At 57.0% G+C, this 20,858-nt stretch overlaps 1 protein-coding gene, 1 long non-coding RNA gene and 1 pseudogene across 2 annotated transcripts in view; all 3 read right to left on the bottom strand.

Moving 5' to 3' along the window:
• LOC135405703 (uncharacterized) overlaps positions 1-20,858 on the bottom strand; it is a 553,771-nt gene that overhangs the window by 72,969 nt on the left and 459,944 nt on the right. The gene's annotated exons all lie outside the window — the stretch shown is intronic.
• LOC135404626 (olfactory receptor 14J1-like) lies at positions 2,265-3,313 on the bottom strand. The gene has a single exon (XM_064639359.1). The coding sequence runs from the start codon at positions 3,264-3,266 to the stop codon at positions 2,265-2,267; it is 1,002 nt and encodes a 333-aa protein (XP_064495429.1). The 5' UTR covers positions 3,267-3,313.
• The window catches only part of LOC135405250 (zinc finger protein 493-like), a 218,376-nt pseudogene continuing 204,540 nt past the window's right edge, over positions 7,023-20,858 (bottom strand).

Here is a 20,858-nt window from a genome sequence, read left to right as displayed (position 1 = left end):
GAAACAGTCTGGGCACACAACATTCCCTTCTTTTCCCTCCCACAGGGGTTCTGCAATCCCTGCCTTGTCCTTCCCATGCCTGGGAATGGCTGCAGGAGGACTTGCCCTATCCCCTTCCCTGCTGAGCCTGAGCAGTCTGGAACTCTGCCAACCCTCCTTGCTGCCCTGTTTGCAGACTGCTTCCATGTCTGCTTTTGCCAAGGCCTCAGGAAGCTCTGGGCTGGTTCTGGCCTTTCAAAGTGTTTGGGACAGGTCTCCCAGTGACACTGCCCAGCCTTCTCAATAGCCCTGACACCAAAACCTTTTTTATTTTCACAGAGTTCCAGTCTAGTGCTCAGGACACAACACATATTCTCATGGTTCTTCAGGAGAAAATTAGAAGTGATATCATTATAGAGGTCAACTGGTGGAGCACCCCAGTCTGGTCTGGCCCCACAGCAGTGCCCACCCCAGGGTGCTGCAGAGCTCTGGGCACTCCCCCCACAGCCCCAGCCCCTCTGAAGGGCAGAGCAGCTCCTGGGGCACAGAGAGGAGTCTCAGCATCCCCATCAGCTCAGGGGCTGGACACTCAGCATGGCAGGAGGAAGTGGAGGTCAGGGAAACTACAGGACCTCTGGTGTCACCTCCAGGAGATGCCCAGCACAGCCTGACTGTGCCCCTCAGTGCCAGCCCCTCTGCCCAGCCCAGCCCAGAGTCCTGGCCCAGGGACAGAGCAGCCTGTACCCAGGGGGGCTGCAGAAAGAGGTTTGTCTGTGTCAGGGATTCCTCTCTGCAGGCCCAGAAATGCTGTCTTGCTCTTCTGCAGGGACATCCCTTTGCCCAGGTCAGTGTGTCCAGGCTGCCTTGGCCAGTTGCAGATCCCAGCCTGGGATCCCTGCAGGGCCCTGAGCTGGAGGTGCTGCTCTGCACAGGGAGGGGCTGTGGCACCCTGGGCTGACCCTGCACTGGCCATGCTGGTCAGGGTGGGGAGCAGACCCAGCAGGATGGGGATCACTCCTCTCCACCCTCTGCCATAGTCCTGGAAGGCTCAGTAGGCAAGAACAAGGCTGGGCAGGACCATGGGCTGTTTCCAATGGCACAAAGGGCAGGGCAGGGCTCCACTCCATCCAGCCTGTGGGCTGGAGAGTTCTTCAGGACACCCTCCTGGAAAGCCCACCCCTGGCTCTGGTACAGCCCTCCCTGAACTGGGGAGGCACAAGGGGAGTTCACTGTGGGTCAGACGAGTCACTGGCCAGAGTCCTTTCCCTGTTCCTGCTGCGGCCCCTGGGGTTGCAGAACTCTCCTTTACCAGTTCACAGGCAGATTTAGGACTTGATCTCTGGTAACTCCACCCTGGGCAGGATTCTGCTCCAGGGCCCCATTCCCTGCTGACTGGATGGGACGGGCTGTCCCTGCAGATCCTCTGTGCTCTCCTGCACTTCCTGAGTTCCTACAGACAAGTCCTCATCTGCCATCAGAGCCCTCACAAGCTGCAGAGCCCCAGGCAGGTGACTTGGAGACCATTTGCCACTGGCCACCAGCACAGAACATCTGAACCAGCCCTCAGGCCCTCAAGTACCCCAGTGAGTCACTTCTCTCACTGCAGGGACTGAATGGGGAAACAAGCAAAGCAATGAGACTTTGGAGAGTCTATTCCTTGGCCTTGTTCTTTACATCAACCTTTCAAAAGAACAAAGTCTTCAGGAACTGCCCAGGGGGATCCCCTTTCCTGATGGAAATGATGTTAAGGAGCCCAGCTCTGTCCCAGCAGTGCCCAGGGCCTGTCCCTGCCCAGGGTCACAGGACTGACACACAGCAGGAACTGAGCTGCCAGAGCACTCAGGCCTTGGGCAAAGAGCAGAAAGGAGAGGGAGGCAGTGGAAAAAGAGCATCTCTGAAAAGCCCAAGAGCTGCTGCTCCCTGGCAGTGCTCCTGTACCAGGACTCTTTACCCCTTCTCCTCTGCACACAGGCACTGCCCTTCAGCTTCAGGGAAGTTCTCTAAGGGAAAATCAGGAAAACAGAATTCAAGTCTTTTATTCGACTCAGAGATTGTGATTCCTCATGTACAGAATTACAAAGGCAGGATGTTTGACAAAGAAGTTGCTGCAGAAACTTTTATTTTGTTTAAATGCACACAGAGAATGATTCCTCATTTACACAATGGTGGGTCAAAAGAAAGAGGTAGAGAGTGAATTAGCTACGAGATGAAGAACAAATTTCTGTGTTAACAACATTAAAACAGTAAAAAAATAGGAAACTTCCCCACCACCACTCTCAAAAGCTTTAGAAGGCAGACAGGGCCAGAAAAGGGTTAAACAATGAGTGTTCTGCAGAAGAAAAAAGGCAGGTTATTGCTGCTGAAAAGCATCCAGTCATCATTTTCCTTATGGCATCCTTGAGCTCCTGATTCCTGAGGCTGTAGATGAGGGGGTTCAGTGCTGGAGGCACCACCGAGTACAGAACTGACACCACCAGATCCAGGGATGGTGAAGAGATAGAGGGGGGCTTCAGCTGAGAAAAAATAGCAGTGCTGACAAAGATTGAGACCACAGCCAAATGAGGGAGGCACGTGGAAAAGGCTTTGTGCCGTCCTTGCTGAGAGGGGATCCTCAGCACAGCCCTGAAGATCTGCACATAGGAGAACACAATGAAAATGAAAAAACAGAATACTAAAAAGGCACTAAGCACAAGAAGCCCAATTTCCCTAAGGTGGCCTGAGTGTGAGCAGGAGAGCTTGAGGATGGCAGGGATTTCACAGAAGAACTGGCCCAGGGCATTGCCCTGGCACAGGGGCAGGGAAAATGTACTGGCTGTGTGCAGCAGAGCATTGAGAAACCCAGTGGCCCAGGCAGCTGCTGCCATGTGGGCACAAGCTCTGCTGCCCAGGAGGGTCCCGTAGTGCAGGGGTTTGCAGATGGCAACGTAGCGGTCGTAGCACATGATGGTGAGGAGGAAATACTCTGATGAGATGAAGAAGACAAAGAAAAAGAGCTGAGCAGCACATCCCATGTAGGAGATGGTTGTGGTGTCCCAGAGGGAATTGTGCATGGCTTTGGGGACAGTGGTGCAGATGCAGCCCAGGTCTGTGAGGGAGAGGTTGAGCAGGAAGAAGCCCATGGGGGTGTGCAGGTGGTGGTCACAGGCTACGGCGCTGAGGATGAGGCCGTTGGCCAGGAGGGCAGCCAGGGAGATGGCCAGGAAGAGCCAGAAGTGCAGGAGCTGCAGCTCCCGCCTGTCTGCAAATGCCAGGAGGAGGAACTGGGTGAGGGAGCTCCTGTTGGACATTTGCTGTTCATTAGGACAGGTCTGTTCAGAAAAGGAAAGGACAGGGAACAATTAAGACAGCCCCCTCTCAGCAAAGCCAGTGCAGTTTTCAGGGAAGTCCCCTCCAAGTCAAGGCATTTCTTTTCTCTGGTTTGTTCTCTCTGAGGGTGCTGTGAGGAGCAGGTGCTTTGACCATGTGCTGCCAAGGACTCAGCCATCCAAGTCACTGTCCTTGCCCACAGCCCTTCTGCCCCAGCTCTGGGAGAACTGGCTGAGAGCTGCCCCTGGCAGGCAGCAGAGTCCCTGCTAAGCTCAGTGCCCCGGGCTGCAGGACCCTGCTCTGCCCCACAGCCCTGGGCACCCCTGGCTGCACCCCCGGCTTCACAGCTCTTCCAAAGGGCCCCAAAACAACCCCTGCTCACCCATCCCATCAGCTGGGGCTGAGCCAGCTTTAGAAGATACCTCCAGGAGCTGCCCCTGCACTGCCCTGCAGCCACAGACTCACCTTGTGCAGCCCTGCCAAGATTCCTCCTGCAGGGAGCTCTCAACCATCCAGCCAGTGCTGAGCCCCTTGAAGCTCTGTCTGTGCCCTGCTGGTGTCCCTGAGCTGCCCTGGCTGTGCCCTCAGCCCTGCTGGGATGTGCAGAGGAGCTGCTCACCAGCAGAGCTGTCTCTTTGAAGCTCTTCTTGCTTGCCAGGAGCTCCCTGTGTGCCAGGAGCCTGGCCCAGCTCAGAAGCACAGCAACAGCCCCAGGCATTTCATGACCCTCAGGGAGTTTGTCGTTGTTTACATGAGACTCAGTCCCTGAGAGTAACGTCAAACAACTTTTCAAGAAGTCAAAGTGAGATTAAAATACTGAAGTTTCTTGTAGTGCTAATGAGTCTCACTGAGGGACAGAGCTGAGAACATGTCCCCAGGTTCCAGTTAGAGCAGAAAACTGCAGACAGTGATGACAAGGATGGACAAGCAAGGGAAAGGTGGCTCTGATGCTGAATAAACATTGACTTGTTTCCTTGATCCAACGGGCCAAGGCCTGACCCCCAGCCCCTGGGAAGGCAGATGCTGTCCCTGCCTCATTCCTCAGGGCTCTTCCTGGGGCACTGGGCTGTGGGATGTGCAATGCCAAGGGCAGGACCATGGGGTGGCACCTGCCAGGCTGCTGAGGAGGGACAAGGAGGCCATGAGGCCCCAGGGCTGCAAGGGGCACTCCCCTCCTCCTGGCATCAGGGGCACAGACAGCAGCCCTGGCCAAAGGCCTGCAGAAGGTGGCTGTGTCAGGGCCTTTCAGCTTCTCCCCCTCCCTGTCTCCTCTCCAGCCCAGGCTGTCCTACGGTGTCCATGCCCTGCCCCTTTCCCTGCAGGCTGTCGTCATCCCCCGGCTGCCCCACCTGGCTGGCACCTTCCTGCACTGACATCTCTGCGTCCTCCCTGGCTCTTCCTGCACACACAAAGCCTTGGGCTCATCCAGACTCCTTCTTTGTGACATATTGCACCACAAAACTGACCTCAGAGGGAAATTTCTTACTTCTTGTCCCCAGTCTAGGCCACCCCAGCTGCCCTTGGTGGCACTAGTTCTTTCTTAGGCTGTTTTCTGACAGGAAGAAAAGCTCCACCAGCTCTGACACCCCCCTTCCAGTCCTCTCAGGCTACTCCTCTACTGTCCTCAATCTTCACACCTCTGACCCCTGAGTCCTCAGCCTCTATATACGGGTCATGTGCTTGAGGCCCCAAATTCCTTCCTGGGAGATCTCTGGGTCCTCTCCAAAGTTTGGAAGATGACAATAGAGTGCTCTTATCCCAGGAAACACAGACTGACCCTTTTTTCCAAGGATTGTCTTGGCAGAATGAGGCACAATCTCTTTAAACTTTCTGGGACAAGGGAGCTCTGAGCTCTGGGTATGGAGGGAGCTCCAAGTGCCAACTACTGGAGTGGGAGCTACAAATCATCAGGTCTTGTGTTCTTTGGAGGGCCAGACACTGGTGAGAGTGGTGTGTGTGTGTGCACATGTAAGGACTTGAAGGGCACAATGAACTGTCTCAAAACACTGTCAAAGCAGGAAAATCCCTCAGTTCAGAAAGGACATTGAGGTGCTGGAGCGGGTCCAGAGAAGAGCAACGAGGCTGGTGAAGGGACTTGAGCACAAGTCCTATGAGGAGAGGCTGAGGGAGCTGAGGTTGTTTAGTCTGGAGAAGAGAAGGCTTAGAGGCGACCTCATCACTCTCTTCAACTACCTGAAGGGAGGTTATACCCAGACGGGGGTTGGTCTCTTCTCCCAGGCAACCAACAATAGGACAAGGGGACATGGGCTCAAGCTCTGCCAGGGGAGGTTTAGGTTGGATGTTAGGAAGAAATTCTTTACAGAGAGGGTTATCAGGCATTGGAACGGCCTACCCAGAGAGGTGGTGGATTCACCATCCCTGGAGGTTTTTAAAAAGAGATTGGACGTGGCCCTTAGTGCCATGATATAGTAATTGGAGTTGGATCAGGGGTTGGACTTGATGATCTTGGAGGTCTTTTCCAACCCAATCTATTCTATGATTCTATGATTCTTTAAATTGCTTTGGGCAAGGTTCATATTAGATATTAAAGAAACCCTTTTTCCACTGAGAGAGTGTTCAGGCATTGGAACAAGTAGCCCAGGGAGGTGGTGGAGTCTCTGGAAGTGTTCAGGTGTGTGGTGGGTTGACACCAGGTTCCCTCCCAGCTGCTCTATCACTCCCCTTCCCAACAGGACATGGGAGAGAGTAAGGTGGGGAAAACAAAATAGTGGATTGGGATAAGGCAGTTTATTTAAAGCAAAAATTAATGTGAAGCTTGTGCACACAGAATCAAAAGACAGCAGGGTTTGTTCTCTGTTTCCCATGAGCAGCCATGGTCGGCCACTCCCGAGGAGCAGGGCTTGGGTCCGCGGGACGGTTCCTCAGCAGGCAGCCATCAGACAATGAATGCCCCCCTCCTGCTCCCTGCCTCAGCTTTTAGAGCTGAGCTGACCTCCCATGGTCTGCAATGTCCCTTGGGTCAGTTGGGCTCAGCTGGCCTACTTGGGTCCCCTGCCAGGCTCTTGCCCTCAGCTAAGGAAGGAATGTCCCAGTGTTGGTGCTGTGCTCAGCAGTGCCCAAAACACTGGGGTGTTCTCAACCCCCTTCCAGCTGCCAATGCCAAGCCCAGCCCTGGGAGGGCTGCTGTGGGGAACTGAACTGCAGCTCAGCCAGACCCAACCCAAATATCTCTGGCACATATTCTATAGAATCCATCCTTAGGTGTTGTATGATAGATCTATAAGATATTACAAATAAGAAGCAATAATAAGGCAAGTGTCCTCCTTAGGGACACACACACAGCCCCCCAAACTCCTGCCTGGGTTTGTTCCCTGGGGGTCTCTGCAGCAGCAAGCACAGCCCCACACTGACTGCTCTGGGCTGTGCAGGCATTTGTGCTTCTGCCTGTCTCACACACCCCCCCAACCTTGGGATGGATCTGGATGTCACTGGCTGTGATGTCACAGGGGAGATGTGATGTCATAGGATGGATGTGATGTCACAGAGGAGCCTTGATGTCACAACAAGGATGTGATATCACAGGGGAGGTGTGACAGTCCCATGGGGGTCTTTGGGCACAGCGGGGTTGGCAAAGGGGGGTGACTCCCCTGAGCTCCCAACTTCCTGTGGGGTGCTGGGGACTGCTGGATCCAATCTCAGCCTTGCATTATGACAACAGCTTCAGTTTAGAGGAACTACAGAGGTGTGACTGAAACAGTTTTGTCCCCCAGGTTTTAATGATGGAAAATAAAATCTATTTATAGAAATGAATTATTTAGGGTTACAAATGATCAGACAAAAGATCTTCATTACAATTATTTACTGCACAATAGAAACACTAAAACTACCAGGAGTACAGGATAAGACAGGACAGTGCTCTACACTAAAGCAATTGTTGAAGCAATTCTACTCAAGCTGGCACAAAAGCAATAATTCTTAATTAGAGATGGATGGGACTCCCCCAGACCAACGCTCGTGGGGAGATCTCTGCTCTCAACCTCCAGAACTGACCTTGGGGGGTCCCCAGCCAAGGCAGGAATCTGCACACACCCCCCAAGAAGGGTTCTGTTGGAAGAAACTGCCCCTGGGAAAGGGGACTGGCCCTTTGTGGTCGAAAGGGATGGACTGACAGTCACTGGACTCCAGGGGTTGCCTCACCATCAAAGGGTTCATTGGGGTGGAAGCAGCGGCCGAAGCTCTTCCTGCAGTCGGGGCACTGGTAGGGCTTCTCTTACTGGTGGGTCCGTTGGTGTTGGGTCAAGGTAGAGTTCTGGGTAAAGCTCTTCCCACACTCCCCACACTTGTAGGGCCTCTCCCCGCTGTGGATGTGCCGGTGGGTGACAAGGTGGGAGTTCTGCTTGAAGCCCTTCCCACAGTCAGTGCAGCGGAAGGGCCTCTCATCCGTGTGCGTCCGCTGGTGCACGAGGAGACGGAAGCTGGTCTGAAACCCCTTCCCACATTCCGAGCACTTGTAGGGTCGTTCTCCGGTGTGGATGAGCTGGTGGATGTGGAGGCTGGAGTTGTGCCAGAAGCCCTTCCCACATTCCCCACACGCATAGGGCCGTTTCCCAGTGTGGGTGCGCTTGTGGGTGGAGAGGGTAGAGCTCCGGCTGAAGCTCTTCCCACATTCTCCACATGTGTAGGGCCGTTCCCCAGTGTGGATGTGCTGGTGCTGGATCAGGTTGGAGCTGTTCCTGAAGCTTTTCCCACATTCCCCACACGTGTAGGGCCATTCCCCAGTGTGGATTTGCTGGTGGCGGATTAGGCTAGAGCTGTGGGTGAAGCTCTTCCCACATTCCAAGCACTTGAACAGCTTCTCCCTGCTGGGAGGCTGATCAGGGACCACCAGCTCAGAGCTCCCCCTCAAGCTCTGGCCGCCTTCCCAGCACTGGCTGGCTCTTTCCTCCTCAGAGCACCCTGGGATGGCTTTGGAGCCCCTCCTGTGGGGGGATCTCCGGCCCTTTCCCTCCCCGCTGCCTTCCTGCGCCGGGGAGCCCTTCAAAACGGCCTCTCCCACCAGGGTCTCACGGGGGGATTTGTCCTCCGGGCTCTCCGTCCTCAGCTCGGGGCCTGGGGCAGGAAGCAAGAAGGACAGGGAGGGGATTTGCCTCCGGCCCACAGGGAAGGCCAAGGACATCCCCCAACTCCGGCCCCGGCAGGACGGCGGCGCCAGCGGGGTTGTCCTGCAGCCGGGGCCATGCTCGGCTGACAGAGCCAGCACAACACCCGCCCAAAGGGACACTGACTTCCTCCTCACCTGCCTGGGGGGCCCAAGGCATCTTCCTCTTCCTCGCAGCCTCCTCCTCCATCCGCCCAAGCTTTGGGAAGGACAAATCCTGATGGGGGGGAAAACAAGGGTTGAGCGCGTTGGCTTGAGGGTTCCTCCTGTCCAAGTCCATCTCTAGAACTCACCGGGCATCCTGTGTCCATAAAAACCTCCCAAACCACCAAGATTCAGCCCAGAAAAACCCAAACCAACAAGATTCAGGAAAAAAAAGGCTCAGAAATAGCAAGAAGACCCTTAGTCCCCCAAACTGAAAAAAGTTGAGATTCAGCTAAAAAATACTCCAAAATATGAAGATTCAGCCCAAAAAAAGGTGATGGCGACTGAATTTTACCCTCCAGCAGGAAAGTCATTTGATTTCAAGCTCATCTTCAAGGTGCACCCTGGGATTGGAGCCTGGGCTCTAATTAACCTCTCCTGTGCTGCCAAACAGCAGGAGCTGGATGGCCAAGGGACAAACTCTGTGATCCCTGTCAGTGTCCATGGCCCCTGTCAGTGTCCTTCAGGGAAATTGGGAGGAGGAAATGAAGAAACTGGTTTGGAACTAAACTGATGTTAAAGTGGGAAAAACCTCCTTCCATGGAAATAAAACTTAGACAGTTTTTCCTGGGCTGAACGAGCTCATTCAGGGATGAAAGATTGGGACTTCTGTGGAGACTTGTGCTGGTTTCTTTGGACACTTGTGTTCCTTCAGAGAGCCCCTGGAAACACTCTGCTGTTCACTCCCAGTGCCACCAGTGCCTGGGTCCTGTCTGCAGCAGCAGATTGCAGTGGGACGGGAGAAATGCTTTTCTGAGCCTCTGGGCTGGACACAGGCACAGCCTGACCCTGAACCCAAGGGAAACAAAGACAAATTCCACGGCTTTAGCTGGACCAAGTTTTGGGGGTTTTCCTGAGGGCAGCACTAACCAGACTGTTTTGTGTGTGTGTGAGACAGGCAGAACCATAAATGCCTGCACAGCCCAGAGCAGTCAGTGTGGGGCTGTGCTTGCTGCTGCAGAGACCCCCAGGGAACAAACCCAGGCAATACTTTGGGTTTATTCCTTGCTCTGTGTCAGTGGAATAGAATGTTCCACAGGAGCTCTGTCCCCCTCTGTGGCACTGGGTGGCTCAAAGCTGAATATGGAGGGGGTCAAGTGCAAGTTCCCTTCTGAAGTGTGTGTCCCTAAGGAGGACACTTGCCTTATTACTGCTTATTATGTGTAATATCTTATAGATCTATCATACAACACCTAAGGATGGATTCTATAGAATATGTGCCATATATATGATACAGAATATATCTGATTACTGCTTTATCTGTCTGTCCAGATAGATACTGTGTATGCAGAGAGATTGTATTTGAGGGATATGTTCCTTTCAATACCCTGTGAGCTCCACTCCCAAGGCCAGCAAATTCCTGAAGCTCCCCCTTCTGTGCCCTGCAGGTTTTGGCAGATTTGCAAGAGCAGGGGAATCATTCCCTGCAGCCCCTTTGCACTGTAGGAAATGGGAGCCCTGTGCACATCCTGCTGCCTCCAGATTCCATTCTGGGTGTGGGAAAGACCCTGTGGGGAGCAAAGAAATGCCTGGTTCTGCAGCAGCTGCAGATGCTCAAGGGGCAGCAGGACCAAGTCAGGGGCTGAAGGGGACCTGGGGGGCTTTGGGGTCCAGGAGGGTCCTGAGGGAGCTGGGGAGGGGCTTTGGGGATTGGGGGTACAGACCAGTACAGACCAGGACAGACCAGGACAGACCAGTACCTCCTCACTGCTCCCCAGATCTCTCCTGGAGCTGGGCCACATTGTTGTGGGACACCTGAGCCCCCTCCAGTGCCCTCCCAGTACAGCCCAGTGCCTCCAGTACAGCCCACTGTGTTCCTGTCCCAGGGTGCTGGGTGATCCCTCTTTGGGGGGGGTTGGAAGTGATTTGAGCGGGGGCTGTGGGAGATTTGGGGGGATCTGAGGAGTTTGGATGGGGATTTGGGGGGTTTTGAGTGCCTTTAGGGAAGTTAAAAGAGGTCTTGGGGACATTGGGGGGTCAGAGGTACCTATGGGGGGAGGGGATTAAAGGGTAAATGGAGGTTAGGAGACATTTGGGAGGGGTTAATGAGGCCTGGGCAGGCAGAGGAGGGGCTGCACCAAGAGCAGGTGAGTCCTGAGACCCCCCCTGGTGTCCCCAAGACCCTCTTGGTGTCCCCAGTTCCTCCCTTGACACCTCGAGGCCCCCCTGGTGTCTCCAATGTTCCCAGGGACTTCCCATAGCCCTAATTCCCCCCTAGGCACCCCCAATTCCACTGTCCACAACCCCCTCCGCACTGTCCCCAAACCCCATCCCTGATGTCCCCAACCCTCCATCTCACCCCAGGAGCCCCCCCTGGACCCTCTGACCACAAAAACACCCCCCCACACACTCACAGAAAGGCCAAGGGCATCTGGGGAAACGCTGGGGAGAGTTGGGGGGCTTTGCAGGGCACTGGGTCATTACTGGGGGATACTGGGACACACTGGGGGGGAACCAGGGGGCACTGGGAGGGACTGGGGAGTTACTGGAAAATTACCAGGACACACGGGGAGACACTGGGAGGTTACTGGGCCATACTGGGGGTTACTGGGTGCTCACTGCAGGATCACTGGGCCATCCTGGGGGGCAGTGGGAGGTCACTGGGACACACTGGTTGGTCACTGAAGGAGTCACTGGAAAGTCACTGGGATATACTGGGGTCTAGGGATCCCCTTACCCAGATGTGGTACATTTTCCCCTCCGGATTTTGGGGGCCATCCCTAGGACTCCTTCTTTTTGGGGCTGGGGGACCCCCTGGACCCACTGCTGGGCTTTAGGGAACCCCCCAAAATGCCCTGAAAACTCCTGAAATCCCCCCCTCGACACATCAAAACCTTCTCAAGGTCCCCTCAAATGCCCTCAGAGACCTCATCCCTCCCCAGCACCCTCTAAACCCTCTCAGTGACCCGCAAAACCCACCTGGGACCCCCCAGTCCCCTTTAGGGACCCCTCAATCCCCCTCAGAGACCCTCAAAACTGTCTAAGACCCCGTAAACCCCCTAGAGACCCCAAAACTGCCTAAAAGGTCCCACCAGGACCTCCAAACCTCCTCAGAGACCCCCAAACCCCACCTGGCACCCCCCAAATCTCCTCAGAAACCAAACCCCCCTCAGAGACCCCCAAACCCCTTCAGGAACCTTCAACCACCCCCTGAGTCCCCTCAGGACACCGGACTCCCTCAGGGACCCCTCAAAACCTCCTCGGTTATCCCCGATCCCCCCCGCTAAACCCTCCCGAGCCCCCCCGGGGGGACTCACAGCACTCAGAGCGAACCGCAGGCCCCGCCGCCATCACCGAGTCCCGGCTGCGCGCGCACCGCGTTCAGAGAACGCCGCCGCAGCCAATCAGCGCGCGGCCACGCCCCCGCAGCCCCGCCCCCGCCCCTGCCGCGTTGGCTGCCGGGAATCGGTGATGGCGGCGGGTTGGTCGGTGAGCTCTGAGTGCAGGCGGGGGGTGCGGGAGAGCGGGGTCTGGGGATCCCCTCGGGGGCTGCGGGGAGCGCGGGTGTGGGGGGAAAGGCTGCAGGGCTCGGGAGGGTTTAGCGCGGGGAGTTCGAAGGTTCGGAGGACCCTCTCGGGGGCCGCGGGGCCCGGAGGCCTCCCAGGAACCCGGAAGGGTGATTCGATTGCCGGGAAAGTCCCTCGGAAAAAAAATTCAAAACCACCCAACCGAAAAAAGGACCCTAAAAAAAGGAAAAGTGAGAAAAAGGTCAGGAAAAAACTGCAAGGGCCAGGATGATTTGATTGCTTTGCTTCAGTTTTTCCTTGGTCTCCTCCTTCTCAGGTTCTTTGCTCCCTTCCTTTACAGAAAGCTCTTCTGCTATTCTGTGGTTTTGGGGTCCCTTAGGGGCTTTTAGGGGTCCCTGAGGAGGTTTTGGGGGGCTCTGAGGAGCTTTGGTGTCACGAAGGGACTTAGGGGGGAGGTTAAAGGTCCCTGAAGGGGTTTGGGAATCCCTGAGGGAGTTTTGGAGTCTCCAAGGGAATTGGGAGGTTCTGGGGAGCTTTGGGGAGGGTCTTTGAAGCAGTATTGAAGGTTTCTAGGGGGATTTAGGGAGTCATAGACGGTTTTGAGGGTCTCTGAAGGAGTTTTTGGGGTCCCTGAAAGGGCTTGGGGGGTCCCAGGTGGGTTTTGCAGGTTACTGAGGGGGTTTAGGGGAACCTGGGGGGGAGATGAGGTCTCTGAGGGGATTTGGGGTGTCTTTGACAAGGTTTCAATGGGTCCAGGGGTGGATTTCTGAGAGGATTTCAGGGGTTTTGAGAGGATTTTGGGGCGTCTCCATGTCAGTCCTGCCTGGCCACGGCCAAATAAAATTCTTATGATGCCATTTCTTATCCCACCACAGCACCTCTGCCAGCCCAGCAGACCAACCCCAAGGAAAGGGGATCCCAATTCCCCCCTCGAACCCCAGAGACCCCCAAAACTCAGCACACAGAGACCCCAAAGGAAGGGGGACATGGGTGTCCCCTAAAGCCCAGCAGTGGGGTTCAGAGGATCTCCCAGCCCCCAGGGGAGGGGTCCTGCGGGTGCCCCCAAAATCCGGGGGGAAGATGTAGCAGAACCGACTAAGGGGATCCCAGTGCCCCCAGTATATCCCAATGACCTCCTACTGGCCCTCAGTATGGCCCAGTGACCCCCTCAGTGATCAGCCAGTGTGTCCCAGTGACTTCCCACTGCCCCCCAGTATGGCCCAGTGATCCTCCAGTGAGCACCCAGTAACGCCCAGTATGGCCCAGTAACCTGCCAGTGTCCCCCTGTGGGTCCTGGTAATCCCCCATTAACCCCCCAGTCCCTCCCAGTGCCCCCCCAAAGCCCCCCAACTGTCCCCAACGTGTCCCCAGATGCCCTTGGCCTTTCTGTTACTGTGGGGGGAGAGAGCATTTTTGTGGTCAGAGGGTCCAGGGGGGGCTCCTGGAGGGAGATGGAGGATTGGGGACATCAGGGATGGGGTTTGGGGACAGTGGGGATGATGAGGAGGGGTGTGGGGACAGTGGAATTGGGGGGAATTATGGCCATGGGGAGGCCCTGGGGACATTGGAGACACCAGGGGGGTCTCAGGGTGTTAAGGGGGAAATTAGGGACACCAAGAAAGTCTTGGGAACCCCAAGGGGGTATCAGGAGTCACCTGCTCATGGTGCAGCCCCTCCTCTTTCCCCCTAGACATCATTAACCCCTCCCAAATGTCTCCTAACCCCCCTTTTCCTTTTAATCCCCTCCCCCTACAGATCCTTTGACCTCCCAAGACCCCTTTTAACTCCCTTAAATGCACCCAAAGCACCCCAAACCCCCCCAAATTCCTATCCAACCACCCCCCCCAAATCTCCCCCAGCCCCCCCTCAAATCACTTCCAACTCCCCCCAAAGAGGGATCACCCGGCACCTTGGGACAGGAACACAGTGGGCTGTACTGGGGGCACTGGGCTGTACTGGGAGGGCACTGGGGGGGGCTCAGGTGTCCCAGGACAACGTGGCCCAGCTCCAAGAGAGATCTGGGGAGCAGTGAGGAGGTACTGGTCTGTACTGGTCTGTCTTGGTCTGTCCTGGTCTGTACTGGTCTGTGCTGGTTTGTACCCCGAATCCCCAGATCCCCTCCCCAGCTCCCCCAAGACCCTCTTGGACCCCAAAGCCCCCCAGGCCTCCCCAGGCCTCTGACTTGGTCCTGCTGCCCCTTGAGCATCTGCAGCTGCTGCAGAACCAGGCATTTCATCAGCAAATGTGCAGGTGACCCCAAGCTGGGGGTGTGTTGATGTGCTGGAAGGCAGGAGGGCTCTGCAGAGGGACCTGTGTGAGGAAGAGTGTGTCAGCAGGAGCGGGGAAGTGATTGTTGGGCTGGAGTGAGCGCTGGTGAGGCCACCCCTGGAGTGCTGTGTCCAGCTCTGGGCCCCTGAGTTGAGGAAGGCCCTGGAGGGGCTGGAGCAGGAGCAGAGAAGAGCAGCGAGGCTGGGGAAGGGAGTGGAGCCCAAGTGGTGTGAGGAGAGGCTGAGGGAGCTGGGGGTGTTGAGGCTGGAGAAGAGGAGGCTCAGGGGAGACCTCCTGACTGTCTGCAAGTCCCTGCCAGGAGGTTGGAGCCAGGTGGGGGTGGGGCTGTTCTGCCAGGAAGCAGCGGTAGGACAAGAGGGCTGGGTCTTGAGCTGTGCCAGGGGAGGTTTAGGTTTGATATTAGGAAGCAACTTTTTGTCTAGAGAGTAATGAGGCCTTGGAATGGTCTGGGCAGGGAGGGGGTGGAGTCAGCATCCCTGGAGGTGTTGAAGGTGAGAGTGGATGTGGCCTCAGTGCCATGGTCTGGGAAGCATGGTGGGGTTGGATCCAGGGTTGGACTTGATGATCTCGGAGGTCTTTTCCAACGTGGCTGATTCTGTGATTCTGTGATTGCCATTCCTGTGGCAGCACATGCTTAGGGCTCTATCCCCAGGGTGATAGAGATGTCTGTCCATATCTATCTCCAAGGTTAGTCTGTAAATGTGTGGTGTTAGCAAAGCAGGCTAAGTTCTGGGATGATTGTAGAAGGAGAAGGAAGCCCAGAGGCCAGTGCAAGCAGGCAGCCCTCAGCTTGCACCTGATGTCCCCTCCCTGCAGGTTCCTGTCCTTGAGCCCAGGCCCTGAGGTGAGGCTGAGAAGTGGCGCGGAGGTGAGCCCAGAGCTGTCCCTGAGGTGAGGCTGAGAATAAGTGCAAGGCAGAGGTGCTGCTGAGGAAGGAGAGCCCTGTGGTGGGGAAGAGGGCAAAGCTGTGAATGCCCATCCCCAAGCAGGTGCTGTGTCCATCCCCTGTGTGCCAGGTGAGCTGGGGCTTTGCTGCAGAGCTGCGGGCGCTGATTTGAGCGTCTCCAAGTGCTGAGATGGTGGGCACCCAGGAACACAAACTGTGCCTGGCCACGGAGCCTGCAAGGAGGAGCAGAGACAGCCGTGGCAGTGTGGGGGTCCAGGTTGTCCCTGTGCCTTCCCCTGCAGGCCCTGTCTGTCCCTGCTGGGCCCCTGTCCATCCCCATCAGGTCCCTGCCCGTCCCCCCCGGGCTGAGCTCCCCCCAGGAAGTGCCGTGGAGCTGAAGCTGCTGCCATCCCCCCCTGCAGCCGCTGCCCCAGCCAAGGGAGCAGCAAAGGCAGGGCCAGGAGCAGAGGCAGCAGCAGGGGAGCCCTGGGGGGCCGGGAAGGTCTTGTGTGGGTCAGGAAAGAGGCGCTGGGCACGAGGCCGGGGCTGTGCTGAGCAGGCCCAGCCCTCACATCCCCCCAGCCAACGCCGGCTGCCCGGGGGGCTTGGGAGGGACCCCCAGCCCGTGTGCCCCACACTGAGCTGGCAGAGAGAGAGCCAAGGGACAGGGCCACGGGCAGGGCCAGGGGTGAGGGACAGGCAGGGCCATTGCAGGGCCACGGTGAGGGCACAGCCTGTGGCAGCAGAGCTGCCCAGGGCCGGGGGCAGCCGGGGGTGTTGGTACCAGGCAGTGGTGGGGCTGAGCAGAGCACGAGGCCTCTTGCAGAGCCCTGGAGCAGCCTCCCACTTGCCAGCCCTGCTCTGGTGGGGTGACACTGTCCCCTCCCTACAGGACACTCCCCCCAAAATCTTCGTAGGGGCCTTTTTTTGTGCATATTCCTGGTTGCTGATTGATTCTGGGGACCTGGGGGAGCCTCTGCAATTCCATCCCTGGGGCACAATCTCCTCTGCAGAGCTTGACTCAGTGCAGACTTTGCAGGGAAATCTGTGCTGGCAGCCCAAATATGTCACGACCTCCTCGCCCTCCCCCCAGGATATCTGGGACAAGTTCCCCCTTCCAGGGCACCTGCGGGATGGGGGGGTGATTGTTCTCTTGCTGTTGCTGTTCCTGCTCCGCCCCTGTCCCTGCCCTTCCTGCCGCTGTCGGGTGAGCGGAGCGGCCACGATGGGAAAGGGGCGAGAGAAGTGAAAAGAGCGGGTGGGACCCCCAAAGGGAGCGTGAGGGGCAGTGGGTCACCCCCAAAGGGAGCTGGGGGGAGCCGGGGTTTGGGGGGTGGGTGGGAAAGGGGTGGGAGAGAGGGGCTATGAGGAGGGAGAGGGGGCTAATCATCGTATTTTGGAGTATTTTTCATCTGAATTTCAGCTTTGTGCGGTTTGGGGGGATGAGGATCTTCTTACTATTTCTGAGGGATTTTTTTGCCTGCATCTGGGTGATTTCGGCTTTTCTGGGCTGAATCTTGGTGTTTTGGAGGTTTTTATGGTCACAGGATGCCCAATGAGCTCTAGAGATGGACTTGGGCAGAAGGAACACCCAAGCCAATGCAGTCTGCCCTTGTTTTCCCCCCATCAGGATTTGTCCTTCCCAGAGCTTGGGCAGATGGAGGAGGAGGCTGCGAGGAAGAGGAAGATGCCTTGGTCCCCCCAGGCAGGTGAGGAGGAAGTCAGTGTCCCTTTGGGCGGGTGTTGTGCTGGCTCTGTCAGCCGAGCATGGCCCCGGCTGCAGGACAACCCCGCTGGCGCCGCCGTCCTGCCGGGGCCGGAGTTGGGGGGATGTCCTTGGCCTTCCCTGTGGGCCGGAGGCAAATCCCCTCCCTGTCCTTCTTGCTTCCTGCCCCAGGCCCCGAGCTGAGGACGAAGAGCCCGGAGGACAAATCCCCCCGTGAGACCCTGGTGGGAGAGGCCGTTTTGAAGGGCTCCCCGGCGCAGGAAGGCAGCGGGGAGGAAAAGGGCTGGAGATCCCCCCGCAGGAGGGGCTCCAAAGCCATCCCAGGGTGCTCTGAGGAGGAAAGACCCAGCCTGTGCCGGGAAGGCAGCTGGAGCTTGAGGGGGAGTTCTGAGCTGGTGGTCCATGAGCAGCCTCTAAGCAGGGATAAGCCCTTCAGGTGCTTGGAATGTGGGAAGAGCTTCAACCGTAGTTCCACCCTGCTGCAACACCAGCACATCCACACTGGGGAACGGCCCTACACGTGTGGGGAATGTGGGAAGAGCTTCAGCCGTATCTCCAATCTCTGCACCCACCGTCGCATCCACACTGGAGAACGGCCCTACAAGTGCTTTAAATGTGGGAAGAGGTTTCAGACCAGCTCAAATCTCCTCCTGCATGAGCAGACACACACGGATGAGAGGCCCTTCCGCTGCATGGACTGCGGGAAGGGATTCAAGCGGAACTCCAACCTCCTCACCCACGGACGCATCCACACTGGGGAGAAACCCTACAAGTGTGGGGAGTGTGGGAAGAGCTTCAGCCGAAGCTCTCATCTGCTCCGGCACAAGCACAACCACACTGAAGAACAGCCCGGGAAAGGGGTGGGAGAGGGGGGCTAGGGGGAGGAGGGAGAGTGGGAGTGGATGTGCTGTGGGGCTGCCTTGTTGTGGCTGCCTTGTTGTCCCCATGACTTGATTCTTGGAGAGCGGTGGAGGCTGGAGAAAGGGGGGAGCTCGGGCCCCCTGTGCTGAGCCAGCGGTCGGGGCCATGCTGTTGGTGCCCAGTTGCCCCTGGTCAGGCTGAACCCAGAGCCCACCCACGTGTCAGGGGGCCCGATCCACTTCCTGCTGTCATTGCCCTGGGGCAGCCTCTGGTGTTCCCCTGCCTGTGGGGCTGTTTGGTTGCCATGTACACAGCTGGCCCTTGTGCAGGGCTGTGCCTTTGGGGGCTGTTGGGGGTGGGCAGGAGGTGTTTTTTGGGGATGCCGGGCTGGGTTGGGGGCAGAGCCCCGGTGGTGGGCGGGGGGATTCGGGTCCCCCCCATGGTGGGGGTTGGTGTTGCTGGGTCAGGCCCCGCCGGCTCCATTGTCAGCCCGGTGCCGGCGGGGGGGACACAGCGGGTTTGGGGCCCCCCGGGAGTGCCGGGGGTGGTTGTGGAGCCCGGGAGCTGCCGAGTGTGGAGGGCGGAGCGGGGCGATGGCGGAGCTGGGGGACCCCCGGCAGCCTGGAGGGGGGAGCACGGAGAGGGAGGAGCCCCGGGAACCTGAAATCAGGGGCGTGGAGAAGGGGAAGTCTGAACAGTGGGGACCCCTGGGATCCCCAGGACAATGAAGTGGAGAACCTGGAGAGGGGGAATGTCTGGGAACGGGGCACCCCAAAGGTGAGAGTCACAGGAGAAGGGACCCTTGGGACCCCATCACTCCCAGCATCTCTAAGTGGGACCCCGCAGCATCCCAGAGAGAGGAGACCCTCCAAACCCCAAAGCGGAGAGACCAGAGAGGGAGAATTTCTGGGCGAATTTTTTGGGCTGAATCTCAACTTTTTAGAGTATTTTTCAGCTGAATCTTAACTTTTTGCAGTTTGGGGGGGTTCATCTCACTATTTCTGATGAGTTTTTTGCCTGAATGTCAGTGGCTTGGATTTTCCTGGGCTGAATCTTGGTGTTTTGGAGGTTTTTATGGATACAGGATGCCCAATGAGCTCTAGAGATGGACTTGGGCAGGAGGAACCCCCAAACCAACGCGCTCAACCCTTGTTTTCCCCCCATCAGGATTTGTCCTTCCCGAAGCTTGGGCGGATGGAGGAGGAGGCTGCGAGGAAGAGGAAGATGCCTTGGGCCCCCCAGGCAGGTGAGGAGGAAGTCAGTGTCCCTTTGGGCGGGTGTTGTGCTGGCTCTGTCAGCCGAGCATGGCCCCGGCTGCAGGACAACCCCGCTGGCGCCGCCGTCCTGCCGGGGCCGGAGTTGGGGGGATGTCCTTGGCCTTCCCTGTGGGCCGGAGGCAAATCCCCTGCCTGTCCTTCTTGCTTCCTGCCCCAGGCCCCGAGCTGAGGACGGAGAGCCCGGAGGACAAATCCCCCCGTGAGACCCTGGTGGGAGAGGCCGTTTTGAAGGGCTCCCCGGCGCAGGAAGGCAGCGGGGAGGAAAAGGGCCGGAGATCCCCCCACAGGAGGGTCTCCAAAGCCATCCCAGGGTGCTCTGAGGAGGAAAGAGCCAGCCTGTGCCAGGAAGGCGGCCGGAGCTTGAGGGGGAGCTCTGAGCTGGTGGTCCCTGAGCAGCCTCCCAGCAGAGAGAAGCCTTTCAGGTGCTTGGAATGTGGGAAGAGCTTCAGGAAGAGCTCCAACCTCCTCGCCCACTGGCACATCCACACTGGGGAATGGCCCTACACATGTGGGCAATGTGGGAAGAGCTTCAGGAAGAGCTCCAACCTCCTCACCCACCAGCACATCCACACTGGGGAACGGCCCTACATGTGTGGGCAATGTGGGAAGAGCTTCCACCGGAGCTCCAACCTCCTCTCCCACCAGCGCATCCACACTGGGGAACGGCCCTACAAGTGTGGGGAGTGTGGGAAGAGCTTCACCCGCAGCTCTACCTTGACCTCACACCAACGGACCCACCAGTAAGGGAAGCCCTACCAGTGCCCCGACTGCGGGAAGAGCTTCGGCCGCTGCTTCCACCCCGAATGAACCCCCTTATGTTGAGGCAACCCCTGGAGTCCAGTGACTGTCAGTCCATTCATTTTGACCACAAAGGGCCAGTCCCCTTTCACAGGGGCAGCTTCTTCCAACAGAACCTTTCTTGGAGGGGTGTGTGTGCAGATTCCTGCTTTGGCTGGGAACACCCAAGGTCACTCCTGGAGGTTGAGAGCAGAGATCTCCCCCCGAGCGTTGGTCTGTGGGAGTTCCATCCATCTCTAATTAAGAATTATTGCTTTTGTGCCAGCTTGAGTAGAATTGCTTCAACAATTGCTTTAGTGTAGTGCACTGTCCTATCTTATCCTGTATTCCTGATAGTTTTAGTGTGTATATTATGCACTAATTGTGATGAAGATCTTTTGTCTGATCATTTGTATCTCTAAATAAATTCACTTCTAGCAATAGATCTGATTTGCCATCATTAAAACCTGGGGGACCAAAGTGATTCAGTCACACCTCTGTAATTCCTCTAAACTGAAACTGTTGGCATGATCCAAGGCTGGATTGGATCCAGCAGCCCCCAGCACACCACAGGAAGTTGAAAGCTCAAGGCCTGCCCCCCCCTTTCCTAGCCCCCTTGTGCCCAAAGACCCCCATGGGACTGTGGGACCTGCCAGACTATCCCTCCTTTTCTACCCTTTTCCCTGTTCCTCCCACTTTCCCATTGTCCCCTCAATCTCCAATTTTCCCCAAAAACAGTTTAGGGGTCCCAACCCCCACTTTTTGCCCCCTCTCCTGTGGGCACTGAAGGAGAAAATGAGGCTGCACACACAGAGTTCCATTGCAGGACTTGTCCTCCCATCTTTTTGGCGTCCCCCTTTCATTGGGGTTCCTTTGGAAACAGCGCCTGGGCTTTGTCTTTTAGTCCACCAGAATTCCCAGCATGGCCCCAAAGCAGTGCCCTGATCCCACACATTCCCCTCCCCTC

The sequence above is a fragment of the Pseudopipra pipra genome, chromosome W, assembly GCF_036250125.1.
Source record: "Pseudopipra pipra isolate bDixPip1 chromosome W, bDixPip1.hap1, whole genome shotgun sequence".
In the NCBI taxonomy this organism is placed as follows: domain Eukaryota; kingdom Metazoa; phylum Chordata; class Aves; order Passeriformes; family Pipridae; genus Pseudopipra; species Pseudopipra pipra.
Note: the sequence above shows the minus strand (reverse complement) of the source record. Positions and strands in the feature narration are given on the sequence as shown.